Raw genomic sequence first — 12,678 nt, 5'->3', positions numbered from 1 at the left:
AATCTGACAAAAACAAACAATGGGGAAAGGACTCCCTATTCAATAAATGGTGCTGGAAAACTGGCTAGCCATATGCAGAAAATTGAAACTGGACTGCTTCCTTACATAATATACAAAAATTATCTCAAGATGGATTATAGACTTAAATGTAAAACCCAAAACTGTTAAAACCCTAGAAGAAAATCTAGGCAATACTGTGGACATAGGCATGGGCAAAGATTTCATGATGAAAATGCCAAAAGCAATTGCAACAAAAGCAAAAATTGACAAACGGGATCTAGTTAAACTAAAGAGCTTCTGCACGGGAAAATAAACTATCATCAGAGTGAGCAGACAACCTACAGAATAGGAGACAATTTTTGAAAACTATGTTAGACAAAGGTCTAACACCCAGAGTCTACAAGGAACTTAAACAAACTTACAAGAAAAAAACAACCTCATTAAAAAGTAGGCAAAGAACATGAACAGACACTTCTCAAAAGAAGACATATATATAGCCAACAAACATACGAAAAAAAAGTTCGACATTACTGATCATTAGAGAAATGCAAATCAAAGCAACAATGAAATACCATCTCATGCCAGTCAGAATTGCTATTATTTAAAAGTCAAACAACAACAGATACTGGTGAGGTTGCAGAGAAAAAGACATGCTTTTACACTGTTGGTGGGAGTATAAATTTGTTCAACCATTATGGAAGAAGTGTGGCAATTCCTCAGAAACCTAGAGGCAGAAATACCATTTGACACAGCAATGTCAATACTGGGTATATACCCAAAGGAATATAAATCATTCTGTCATAGAGACACATGCACACAAATATCATTGCAGCACTGTTTACAATAGCAAAGACATGGAATCAACCTAAGTGCCATCAATGATAGACTGAATAAAGAATATGTGATACATATACATATTGCAGGGACATGGGTGGTATTGGAAGCCATTTTCCTCAGCCAACTAACCCAAGAACAGAAACCCAAACACTGCATGTTCTCACTTATAAGTGGGAGATGAATGATGAGAACACACAGACACATGCAGGGGAACAACACACACTGGAGCTTGTCAGCAGGGGTGAGGTAGTGGGAGGGAGAGCATCAGGAAGAATAGCTAATAGCTGCTGGACTTAATACCTAGGTGATGGGATGATCTGTGCAGCAAACCACCATGGAACATGTTGACCTGTGTAACAAACCTGCACATCCTGCACACGTACCCCTGAACTTTAAAAGTTGAAGAAAAAAATAAATCTAAACATGAGGCTATGTCCTGTATTTCTGTAGCATTCTTGTTTCAAAATATTTTCTGTTGTTTCATTGTCCTTTAACCTTCCTTGTGAGATAAAAAGAGGAATTACGATCACATTTTAGAGCAAGTCAGGCATGGTGGTGGGTGCCTGTAGTCCTAGCTACTTGGGAGGCGAAGGTGGGAGGAACCCTTGAGCCCAGGAGTTCAAGATCAGTCTGAACAGCATAGTGAGAATTCCTCTTTCTACTAAAAAAAATTAGAGCTGTGGAAATGAGGCTCACAGAATTGGAATTACAAAGAAGCTTTCAGGATTACAAATTTTGTTCTGTAGTTTGAGTAAGATTACATGTCATGCCAAACAGTCAGTTCTCAGGCATCCTCTCTCCAAAGATGCTCAGACAACATTAGGTCATTGAACCATCATGGGACCCTGATGAGCTTGATGTAGACAACTTTATTTTTTTCCTCTCACACATAGTTAGAAGGAATATTTTGATGAGCTGTGGGGAGAGATGGTAGGACACATTGGAGATGTCAAAAACTTGGTTCTACAGAAGTAGGTCGAGTTAATTTCAAGGATTTTGTTTACTAAGCAGAATATGCAAGCTTCAGGGCCAGAATGACTTGTTCAGTACTCTAAGAACCACGGACATGGCCTAACATATATCAAAACATTTGGATGACCCAAGCACAATGGCCAATATTTGATATTTGCTTTTAAGGAAGTGATTAGTTCTCTTTTCTGATAATTTATCTTGACTATATGTAATTTCTGATGATTGTTAACCTGGACTCTAAAGTCAATATAAATTACAAAATTAAAACCCAACCCAAGTTTAACCTTTTATTCTTGCTGCCACAAGATATCAAGCAGGCCAAGAGGATTGGTTCTCTGCATGAAATTGTTCTGTTTCCTTCAGACCTTTACATGTGTGCTGGTGGGTTCATAATGTTAAATATGAACAGACACTGAAACTGTCATAAAGAAGCAATAAGAAGCAATAGCTTTCTATGTTTTAACTCTCAGGCCAACTCTGACTAGATGATGATAGATGGTGGGTGCTCTGTGTTGAGAGAGATTAGGGACCATGTCGAGATCATCAGGAAAGAGTAATGTGATTGCAGGAGATGGAAGAGGTGGTGTATGTGCCCTATACTGGCCTCTTTCTATAGAGCATACCCTCAATTAAGGTTGCTTCTTGCCTCCATTCTGAGTTCTCTTAGGTCTTTGGCTAGTTTTTTAAGAGCCTGTTATTTGTATGGCTGAATGAGAAGAAAGTAGATTGTTCCTTAGAGTCTAGTTTGTTTGTTTAGGGTTGCAATGCTCTGTAATTATAGCTGGTACCTCTCTTGGAAAATGCACATGGCAAGACTGGGTATACATTTGGTGCCTTAGAGTTTGCTGGAGATGTCTTTGAAAGGCAATGACACTGTGAGGAGCTGAAGAGAGAGTGGAGTGTTTACCTCATTATTTTGCCTGGTATGCTCTTTTTCCACAGAGTTCATGCTCACAAGTTTTGATCTATGAAGATAAGAGCCAGGACAGAAATTGAACAAAGTGCACTAAAATATTCATACTACACCATTGTTATTTTAAAAAAGCTTTATATTCTACATCTGTACTGTCCAATATTGTAACTACTGGCTTCCTATAGCTATTTAAATTAATTAAAGTTAAAATTCATTTCCTCAGTTGAGTACATCTTTTATGTACTCAATTGCCATATGTAGTTAGTTTTACCTACTAACTAGCACAGAAAATTCTGCTGGGCAACCTGTTCTAGAATCTTGGCTTAACAGTCAAGCCATAAACCAATGTTCAGCAGGGATCTTGAGTGACTTGAAGGTGTCCTTTAGAAACAAGGACCTACAAGTCCTAGGACCCTGGCCCCTAGGCCACAGTTTGTATTTGGCCTATATAGAAGCTATATGCAGTTTTGATCTCTTGTTCTTGATCTAAGGATTTAAAAATATTTCATAAATAGAAATATTGCTTGACTGCATTACGATTTAACTTACAAAGGGGGTCAAGAAATGAAGATGAGGTTTTTGGTAATTTCTCACCATTTAGACTCTTGACAAACTCAGTGTATTATGAGAAGTGCTTTCCCTTTATAATTTCTAATTTTAAATGTTTGTAGTTCAATACAGTGTACAGTTCTGATTTATATAATGTAGTAGCTGTGGTATGAGTCTAGAGATTAGTTTCATGCCTACCCAATATGGTTGGGTGTCCATATATTTGGGGGAAGTGAGGATGGTATTAATTAAAAGGCTTTTCTGTGATATATAAGGAATAGCCTACTTATCAAGGTGACTGACCACCAACTCTTTTTAAAGTACATGTTTCTACTCTTAGTATCAACCCAAATAATAACGTGATAATGTGATAAAATTATGAAGGGAGATGTGTTTCTGAGGTCTTTTTAGAAGGATGGGAGAATGACTGGAAGTTTTAAGTTGGTGTGATCTACCGGGGTCAACCAGATCAGTAACAGAGGGCAAAGATATGTGGTGTCGGAACTCATTCAATTCCACATAGAAATTGGTCTGAAAACTGTTTGCTCTGACTCAGGCTGAGATGGAGTTTCTACCAAAACCGGGATGTTCCTTTGCCAAAGCTCACACTTCTCTCTCAAGGAACCGAGCCTCTAGTTCTTCTTCTATTTTCTTCAATGTTTCCTGGTACTTCTTCAAAGAGAAACAAAGGAAGCCCCAGTTACTACTTAGGAGGTTTTTAATTTTTCTAAGCGTAATGAGCACTTGCTACTTTACATGATACCATGAATGCTTTGTATTTCCACTGCCACTTTCTCTGCTTTCATAAACCTCACCCCACCACTACTCTTGATCTCTCACTATGCCTTACCACCGGATAGGTTTCTGGGCATCACTGACATTATAAATAGCAGAAGTGTGAATTATTAACTTAACAGCACAGAGAGTGGGAGAGCAGGGCAGGAATTCCCAGGGAGACAAAGACAAATAGAGTGATATTGGTAGCGAGGTGGGGTGCTGATGACCTGAAAGTCTCCCAGTAGTGCCACCTTGAAGTGTTGAAATGGCTCTGGACAGTATTCCTTGAAAATCCTGGTTCTATTTCATCCTGTACCTTAATAAACCCTTTGCTAGCCCTTTACCAAGAAGCTCTACCTTTATGTAGAGGGCTTGATCTTCACAGAGCTGGGTCACAAAAGCATACTCCTTCATTACCTGGGAAATCAAAATTGGGTTGTAAATATATTTCAGTAAATTGCTGTAAGAACACAAGCATACTTGCTTCCTCCAGTGTCCCAGCTCCTAAATGTGGTTTTCTAATTATTCTAAATAGGTTTTCTTTTTTGCTGTACAGGTAAATGGATTTCCTTTTTTTAGGGTAAATAAGCTAAATGGGAGTTATTGGTCAAAGGTGGAATTTGGGAGCAGTTGGGAGAGGAATAGATAGATACTAATATTTGCAAGATATAAACTGTTGAGTGTATTCTGTAAAAAAACATTGAAGAGAAAGTCACCTCAGGGATTGTGTTTATCTTCCTTTTTTTACCCCTCCCTAGCCCCATCATGGTCTTGGATCTGGAACCTTTATGTAAATCAATCATTTGAGAAATAGATTGTCTGACCAAAGATCACATTTCCCTTTTCCGGGAGAAGTCACACTGAAGTTCCTGCTGTTACCTTGAGCAGCTCCTTCTCTTGGCGTGCATAGGAAGCTTCCAGCTGTTGTAACTTAACCTAAAGAAAACAAAAGAGACTGCTAACTTGGCAAGGTGAAAGCTGTGCAGGAATGGAATGCTGTCACCAAGGTGGTCTCACGAGCCATGAGGAGCCTCAGGGCCACGACTTCACACGTCTCCTGATGGAGGAGTTAAACTACCCAGCACCCTTTGCAGCTGCTTGTTAAACTTGCTCTTTTATACTCCTTATCTTTTAGTCTTCATCTGATGCTACCTTCATCCCTAAACTTCAGTTCTGAGCTTCCTACTCTTACTTAGCCATTTCTCTGAAAAACAATACCAGTTTTGAAAAACTTCACTCTTCCTTTTCCTTTAATATAGTCGATCAGGCTCTAAGGCATTTGTTCACTCCTTTTTCCCTCCCTGTATGCCTTGCTCGCCCTTTTATTTCCTTCAATACTTGGAAAAAGACCATTCTACATCAGCTGCTATGCTGGAGTGAAGCATGTGTGTGTCGGGGGGCAGGGAGTAGTACTTAGGATACAGTAGTAGACAGGATGGACTAGCTCTCCACCCTTGCAGAGCTGGCATTCTAGTAGGAAGACAACAAATACGTCTACATGATAATGGTATGTGCTATGAAGGAAACAAAAACATTAATGTTTAAAGATAGTGATGGTAGTGGTGGTGTGAGAGGAGGTGGTAGGTGGTTGGCAAAGGCCTCTCTGATGTGATGATACCTGAGCTAAAGCCTAAATGATAAATGCTAGCTAAATGGAGATCTGGAATAAAGATGTTCTCTGTGAAGGGTATGGCAAGGGCCAAGACTATGAGGTTATCACAGATTTGGCTTGTATGAGGGAGTTGTGTGACCAGAGCGTAAGGGAAATTGATAGGTAGGAAGCAAGGTGGGATAAGGTAGACAGGGGCTAGATTGTGTAGGGCCTTGTGGCTTCTAAAAGGATTTCGGTTCTTTGTTCTAATTGCAGTGAGAAGGCAGGAGAGGCTTGAAGTCTAAAGACACAATCTGATTAATGTTTTTAGAGAATAGCCTTTTCTCTGTCTGAAGAAAAGGATCGTTTGGGTGTGAGAGTTGAAGCAGGGAGACTGGTTGAGAGGTGACTCCTTTTGTCCAGGTAAGGGGTTATGGTGGCTTGCAAAAGGATAGTAGTAACAGAAGTGGTAGAGAGGAATGAATACATTTGGGAGATAATTTGGCAGAAGAGCAGACATGCCCATTCTTCCTTCCCTTTTTGGCTCTGCTGTTCCCACTTTCACCTAGGTGCTATTATTTCACACCCAGATTCTTCTGAGAGTTGCTTCACTCTTCAGTTACATCCAGGACCAGTTTTCCAAATGTGCTAAGGGATATATAGTTTCAAGCCAATAGTGTGAGTCACAAAGGGTTGAATTAGACACTCCATTAAAGCTGCTGCACTGATGACTAGCATGCCAGAGGAACAGAAGCAAAAGAGATTCTGTACATTTCACAGAATTAGAGCTATCACCTGATAATTCAATAAAATACGTGGGCAAAGAGTGGTTCAAAGGATTAAACAATACTCTAGAACTCTTTAGGGCTAGCCAGCAAAAAAATGGCCATTATTCTGACTAACACTAGACTCTATTCTCTATTACCTGACATAGTAAGCACAGCCAGACTTAAAGTATCACCACTCAATTCTGACTGGGCTTATTTTCTGGGAAAAATAAGTGATTTTGTAAGAAAATCAGTGTCCTGACCACTGGAATCATATGGCAAGTGCAGTCAGGGGTGTTTATAGCTCTTCCTAATTTGGGCTCCAATTTCTTCCAGATTTCTCTTTCCAGATAACTTACCTGAATGAGCACAGCCAAGCAAGCTTATTTGGTGGTTTTGGACTTCCTATTTTTGTGGTCATCAAAACTAAATTGGCCAGAAGATAGGGGAGTAATTCTCCATACTTTCATTTTCTATTTCTATTTTTCTATGTATCCAAATCTTCAGAGGCTTCATACACACAACCAAGTGTAGGCTTTAGAGGGTAAAGAGAAGTTAGATAAGGCAAGGACAAAGATGTAATTCTAGAGAAGGTGTCAAAAAAATTTTATCTGTTCTTCTCTGAAGAAAAATAAAGTCTCCGCAATGCAACATGTCTATGTTAGCAAAATGGCACTTGTACCCCCTGAATATATACAAAAAATTTCTCTCTCTCTCTCTCTCATCAAATAGGTTGTGGTTGGTCTCAGGTTCTTAGCTCTGGAACACAATTAGAGACATGCCAAGCAGAGTATGATGTGCTTAGCAGGTAGTGGTCACATTAAATACTTGAGTGACTAATTGAATCCTTTTCTAGATTGGAATCCATGACAGGGTACATAAATTGCCGAGCACTCAGTAGACTTACAAATCCTGGTTCTGCCTCTCTGAATTCATACATGCACCTCAGCAAGACTTTTAAATAATTACGTAAAACTTAAAGGAGAGAATATTTTATATACACAATTTCATTTAATCTTGAAACTGAGGCTAAGAGGGAGTAATTAAATTACCCAACTTCATACACCAAATTATGTGCTGTGGCTTTAAACTGGGGACTTTAACTGCCCCCACATGTTACATATGCATTTGTGCCCTCCTCTTCCTAACAGAAGAGAGAACAATAAATAAGACTTAAGAGTGACATTCCTTACTAAGGGCAGAGAAGAATTCAGCACTCAGTGGCTCAAGCTTAAGCTTGATATGGGGGAAAACTACCAAGAATTTGTCACAACGTTGACAATGATTTCCAACTTAACAGTTTATTTCCTGGTTACATAGCCCAACCACATTTAGGATTGCTTTTTCATTTACCTTTGTCTCTTCTAGGGCTCCATCTGGACTGCTTTGTTCACAGTTGGTTATCTTTTGTGATTTCCTTGTAAGCTATAGTTTCAAATAAAAAAATGTACTAAATTAAAAGGTGTAGAAGGCAAAGACTTTCTCTGGTGTGTGGAGATTAGTAACTATGGCCTTGATAAAACTTTCCAGGACATAGTCCTTTGGTAGATATTTGGTGACCTGTGGAAAACATCTTTGTTCTACTTCCATCTTCTTCTCACTAGTCTTGGCCACTGATGCTAGAGTCCACTCAAGGCAGGAGTACTTTCCTCAATCCCGATTCATGTTGGGTTACTCAGGGATACAGCCCTCTACAGTAGAGGGCTAGTCTGTACTCATGGGTCAGAGAGTAGGGTAGTCATTGGAAGCCCACTGTATTCTGAGGAGGTATTGAGGTATTGGAAATGGCTAGGTAAGAAAAAGGAAATCCTTGGGGATTAAGTTAATTATTGTTGTTGTTTAGAAGTTCTCTTTTGAAAGTAAAATTAACCTCTCACCACAAAGGTTCCAGTCAATGACTTCAACAGAGTATCTGTTGGAACCCATTTTCTGGCGATAGAATGAAGAACCCATGAGATTACTAAATATTCCATCCATTCCTTTCCCCTCATGCTTACTCAGAAAATCCATAACATTTAGGTCATGAATCTTGGCCTCAGGAGAGTGGATTAGAGAGTAGTATGCACTCCCCATACAGGCCTCTCTGACTTACGGGTTCCTCTATGATCACTTCCCCCCAACCTTGCCTCTTTGATGAGTGGGGCTGTTGTGGGGGCACTGGAGAACACAAGAACCCCACCTCACCTTTTGTTGAAGTTCTGTTATACTGTGAACCAATGTCTTATTCTTCCTTTCCTGTGAGAGAGAAATAACAGTGTAAGTCTGCCTCTGTACTCCACCTGTTCTCATTCAGTTGATTGCTGTCCATTTCACCCCAGCTATATTTTCCTTCAGTAATTTGACCTTATTTGCATAATGTCATGTGTATATTGAAATCAAACGACAGGTAAAATACAGGGATATAGGTGCCCATCTGTAGGGCTTCCCAATTATTAAACATTGCCAAGAAGCCAAACACATCCCCTTCCATGCATGGACAAATTCTGACATGACTTTTGAGGTGGCTACTCTTCATGTATAAAAAGGAGAGATAAGCTTATCTGATAATTGATGAAGGATGGAATGAGGAATGCAACCAATTAAATGGCTCTTCCCAACTTCTTGCTTACAAGTCTGGCTGTTTCTTCCTCCAGCTCCTGCAAGGCTCTTTCCCTTTCCATCGTGGTGTGGTTCTCCTTCTCCCACTCTTCATCTTCCACCAGGTCCCCCGTCTGAATGATCTCACTTTCCAGTCTGGACAACACAAGCATATGCCATGAAGACCCATGCTTGGCAGTTTCAGAACTGATAAAACACAGATGTCTGATATAAGGGAACTTCAGGGACAGTGTACATGAGTCTCAAGCTGAAAACTCTTCCTTACTGAATCCACAGGATCATGATCACTTCAGTATTATAAAAAGGAAGACCTGCCTGATTCCTAAGCCAAACACCCCAATGTTCTCTCAACTCCATCTTGTAGGAATCTATTTGAAACTTGCTGTGCTTCAGTGTTCAAGAGAAATGTCAAAGAATGAAGAAGTAACTTCCTGACACACAAGATAGAGGTCTCTAGAACAAGCAGGAAAATTCAGTTTTGGTTTTGATCCTCCACCCCTTCTTTGGATTGGGACCTTCTCTCATGAAACCTTAATACTCACCTCTGAATCTTATCTTCTCTCTCTTGGATTTTGAGAAGAAGTTTCTGATTTGCTTCATCCATTCTCTGCATATCCCTTTCAAGGTCCGTGTTCAAACTGATAATGTTTCTTTTTGACTGAGCCAATCTAAAGATTTCCATTTTCTCCGACCTATAGACTCAGCCCCCAAAATGAACAAGGGCCAGTTATCTGGAGATCAATAATCATTGGGCCAAAAAGGATATTTAGAAGACATCTAGTTTATTAACCTTGCTCTCTCTGGGGGCATACCATTTTCATTCTTGAAAAATTACATTTCTTGATCATGCTCTACAACTGTTTCGATAATTCTCAGCTCAGTCAGCAAGGGTCTTTCCCAGCCTTTCTCCTCCAAAGTGCTCAATCTAATAGTGCACCTCCACTCTGGTTTCATGAGAAGCTTTGCTTCCTTAGATAGCCCCTAGCATTGAAGAGAAATGTTTCTCTTGGAAATCTTTTCTTAGATAAACTATTCACAAAACCCGCTCATACAATACACATCCTTTGAACACTTTTATCTCAGCACCTGGCACATCACTTCTGGTTGGGCCTGGCATTCTGCATAGCCACAAGGGGTTTCCACCAGCATAATAGGGCTTCATTCTTTCCCTTCCTCCTCCCAGCTCAACACCTCTCCCTCACTTGTCTGCTACAAAGTTTGAAATTTTTACCATGAGAGTCATTCCATTAAGCACACACACACATAGGCTCTAGGCATAGCTTTCAAAAATGCAAACATCTTTTTTGAAGTAAATTTAAATGAAATAATGGTAACTCTAGAGTATTTTAGAAAGGGTACATGGGAGGCTCTTGATATATTTTTCTTTTTCTTCTAATGTAAATTAATTCATTGGTTTGTGTTTGAATTGATTAACCACAACTAGTGTAGTGAGGCACCGGGGCTTTTGTTTTAGATAGGAATGAAGGGTAATATTGGAAAGTTAAGTCCTATCTTGGAAGGGCTTGCTTGGATGGGGGATTTATAGTAATTACTTCAGGAGGGTATGGCATGCTTGGGGTCGGGTGTGGAGGTGGGTGCATAACAGGAGTAGAAGGTGAGAAGAAGGCTGGAAGATGAGGGAAGGGGTCAGTAGCAAACCTGCTTTACACCTTGGTCTCTGGATGTGGCTTTGCATAATCATGACTACTTAATCCAGTTGATCTTTCTTGTGTCCTTCCATTGTAGATTCCCTAAAATGCCAACAGAGATGTATGTAATGAATTGGAAAAATGGCTGCATTTGTCAAGAACAGAGTAACTGGGGAAGATTCCCAAAATGTAGAAACCAAATTAAGTTAACTTGTTTTCTCCCTTGAATCCCCACATTTTAACCATGACAAAACTCAGCCCTTTGATTCTTCTGCCCATGATCTGATTATACCCTAGTAAAGATACGTTCAGGATACAGAGATAATGCTGGAATATACATCCTATTAGTAGACATAGTCAGAGATGGTTTATCAACATAAAACCCTGTGGAAGTTTATACAAGACAATATAAAGAAATAGAGGTAATCAATATTTAAGTCTCTTTTTGCTCTAGGCCAGTTGCTTTCCATAAAGCACCATGGGCATGGATGTAGGTTTACAACTGCCCTGAAAAATAATCTTTGCTCTCTATCTTGGTGTATGCCAGAATTTCCAGATATTAAGATCTTTAGTATTAAAGCGGGCTCAGAAAACCAAGTACATGTAAATCATTTGGCTCTCTCTTCCCCTTAGTTTCTTTTTTTCCCCTTTATTTCTTCTATAAACTCTACCTCTCCCTTTTGGTGTATCTTGTCTCCCTGATCCTTCCCTAGTCAATTAGCTTCTGAGGAGTCTAATCTTTCTCCACTGGAAGTATCCAGTAGAATCTCAGAACATTCTGAGAGGTCATGACTCTTCTTTTGACATAGGATAGGTGGGGCAACGTGTCATAGTGGGGTGGCTGGCAATGGTTTCTCATCATTTGTGTAGAGTCTAGAGCCTAGATAAGTGTATGGATTTCATGGCCAAGTCTGCCCTAAGTAGCAGTAGGTTCAACAGATTTGATTTCTGGGTAGTTTGAGGAGCAGCCTCTATCTTTTATTTCTCTGGCAGATAAAGCTCTCTTCCTGCCCCAGTGTGACTAAAATGGAAAGTCTAGGTCCTTTGGCCAGCAGTCTAATTTCAACATATAGCCAACTAACTACTCATTCATTCAACAAACAGTGAAACACTGAATGAGAACGATGTGTGTCTTCTAGGCTCTGTTCTAAGCACTGGAGAGAAAGAGTGAACAAAGCAGCCAAAAGCCATTGACCTCATGAAGTTTATATTCTAAGATGTGTGTGTGTGTGTGTGTGTGTGTGCATGTGTGTAGGGGGAACTGGTAACACAATCAATAAAATAAATAAAATTAGTTTTACTTGATACGATAAAAGAGGAGACTGCTGAAACCATACCCCAAAGAGTTAAAGAAACCAGTGACTAACAGAAATTCTTGAGCTTGCAGAATAGCAGATAAGAAAATGAACAACTTGCAGAAATGCTGAAACTCCCTCTATTTGAGAGGTTTTAAAACAAAAAACCTAGCTGAAATTGGTTGGAACCAATAAGGCCAACTGGAGTCTGTGCAGAACAAGCTTACTAATGTCACAGCTTGAGTTTCCACTGCGTGTTTCATACTAATTTCCTCTAAATTTGCACATGGGACCCATAAGGAGGCATGAAGAGATAATTGTGCATGCCCGAGGACTTTTCAGACCTCCCCTTTTCTTCTACCAGTCATTTGCTAATTCCAGAATCCAATTCCTAAACCTTTTCTAATAAAAGCACTGCCTGAAAGCCAGCGCAGGTAGACAGATTTTAGTTGGATTCCTGTCTCCTTGTTGGTAGACCTACAGTAAAAAGCTCTTTTTTTTTTTTTTTTTTTTTTTTTTCTTTTTTTAACCTCAAAAACCTTACGTCATAGTACTGGCTTCCAGCACATTGGGCAGTGAGGCTGTTTTGCTTGGGCACACTGCCGTGAGGAAACAGAAACAGGTGAAGGAGGTAAGAGCGAATGCAGTGTGTATATGCGTTTTGTGTATGGTGGGGAGGTTGTTGCAAGTATAACTAGGGTGGTGCAGAAAAAGCGGCTGAGCATTCTCA

The 12,678-nt window shown here is 39.8% G+C and overlaps 1 protein-coding gene across 2 annotated transcripts in view; it reads right to left on the bottom strand.

The window, feature by feature from the left end:
- TMCO5A (transmembrane and coiled-coil domains 5A) overlaps window positions 1-11,412 on the bottom strand; it is a 34,849-nt gene extending 23,437 nt beyond the window's left edge. For both annotated transcript variants that reach the window (XM_025390452.1, XM_025390451.1), the window contains exons 1-10: window positions 11,325-11,412; window positions 10,664-10,755; window positions 9,547-9,696; window positions 9,016-9,139; window positions 8,591-8,641; window positions 7,760-7,831; window positions 4,928-4,984; window positions 4,406-4,465; window positions 3,879-3,943; window positions 2,717-2,774 (exon numbers count right to left, since the gene is read on the bottom strand). In XM_025390452.1, the coding sequence (XP_025246237.1) occupies window positions 2,717-2,774; window positions 3,879-3,943; window positions 4,406-4,465; window positions 4,928-4,984; window positions 7,760-7,831; window positions 8,591-8,641; window positions 9,016-9,139; window positions 9,547-9,686 (627 nt within the window). In that variant the 5' untranslated portion in view covers window positions 9,687-9,696; window positions 10,664-10,755; window positions 11,325-11,412. The remainder of the gene's footprint in view (window positions 1-2,716; window positions 2,775-3,878; window positions 3,944-4,405; window positions 4,466-4,927; window positions 4,985-7,759; window positions 7,832-8,590; window positions 8,642-9,015; window positions 9,140-9,546; window positions 9,697-10,663; window positions 10,756-11,324) is intronic.
- Between the last annotated feature and the right edge of the window lie 1,266 nt (window positions 11,413-12,678).

Source organism: Theropithecus gelada, chromosome 7a (assembly GCF_003255815.1).
Source record: "Theropithecus gelada isolate Dixy chromosome 7a, Tgel_1.0, whole genome shotgun sequence".
NCBI lineage: Eukaryota > Metazoa > Chordata > Mammalia > Primates > Cercopithecidae > Theropithecus > Theropithecus gelada.
Note: the sequence above shows the minus strand (reverse complement) of the source record. Positions and strands in the feature narration are given on the sequence as shown.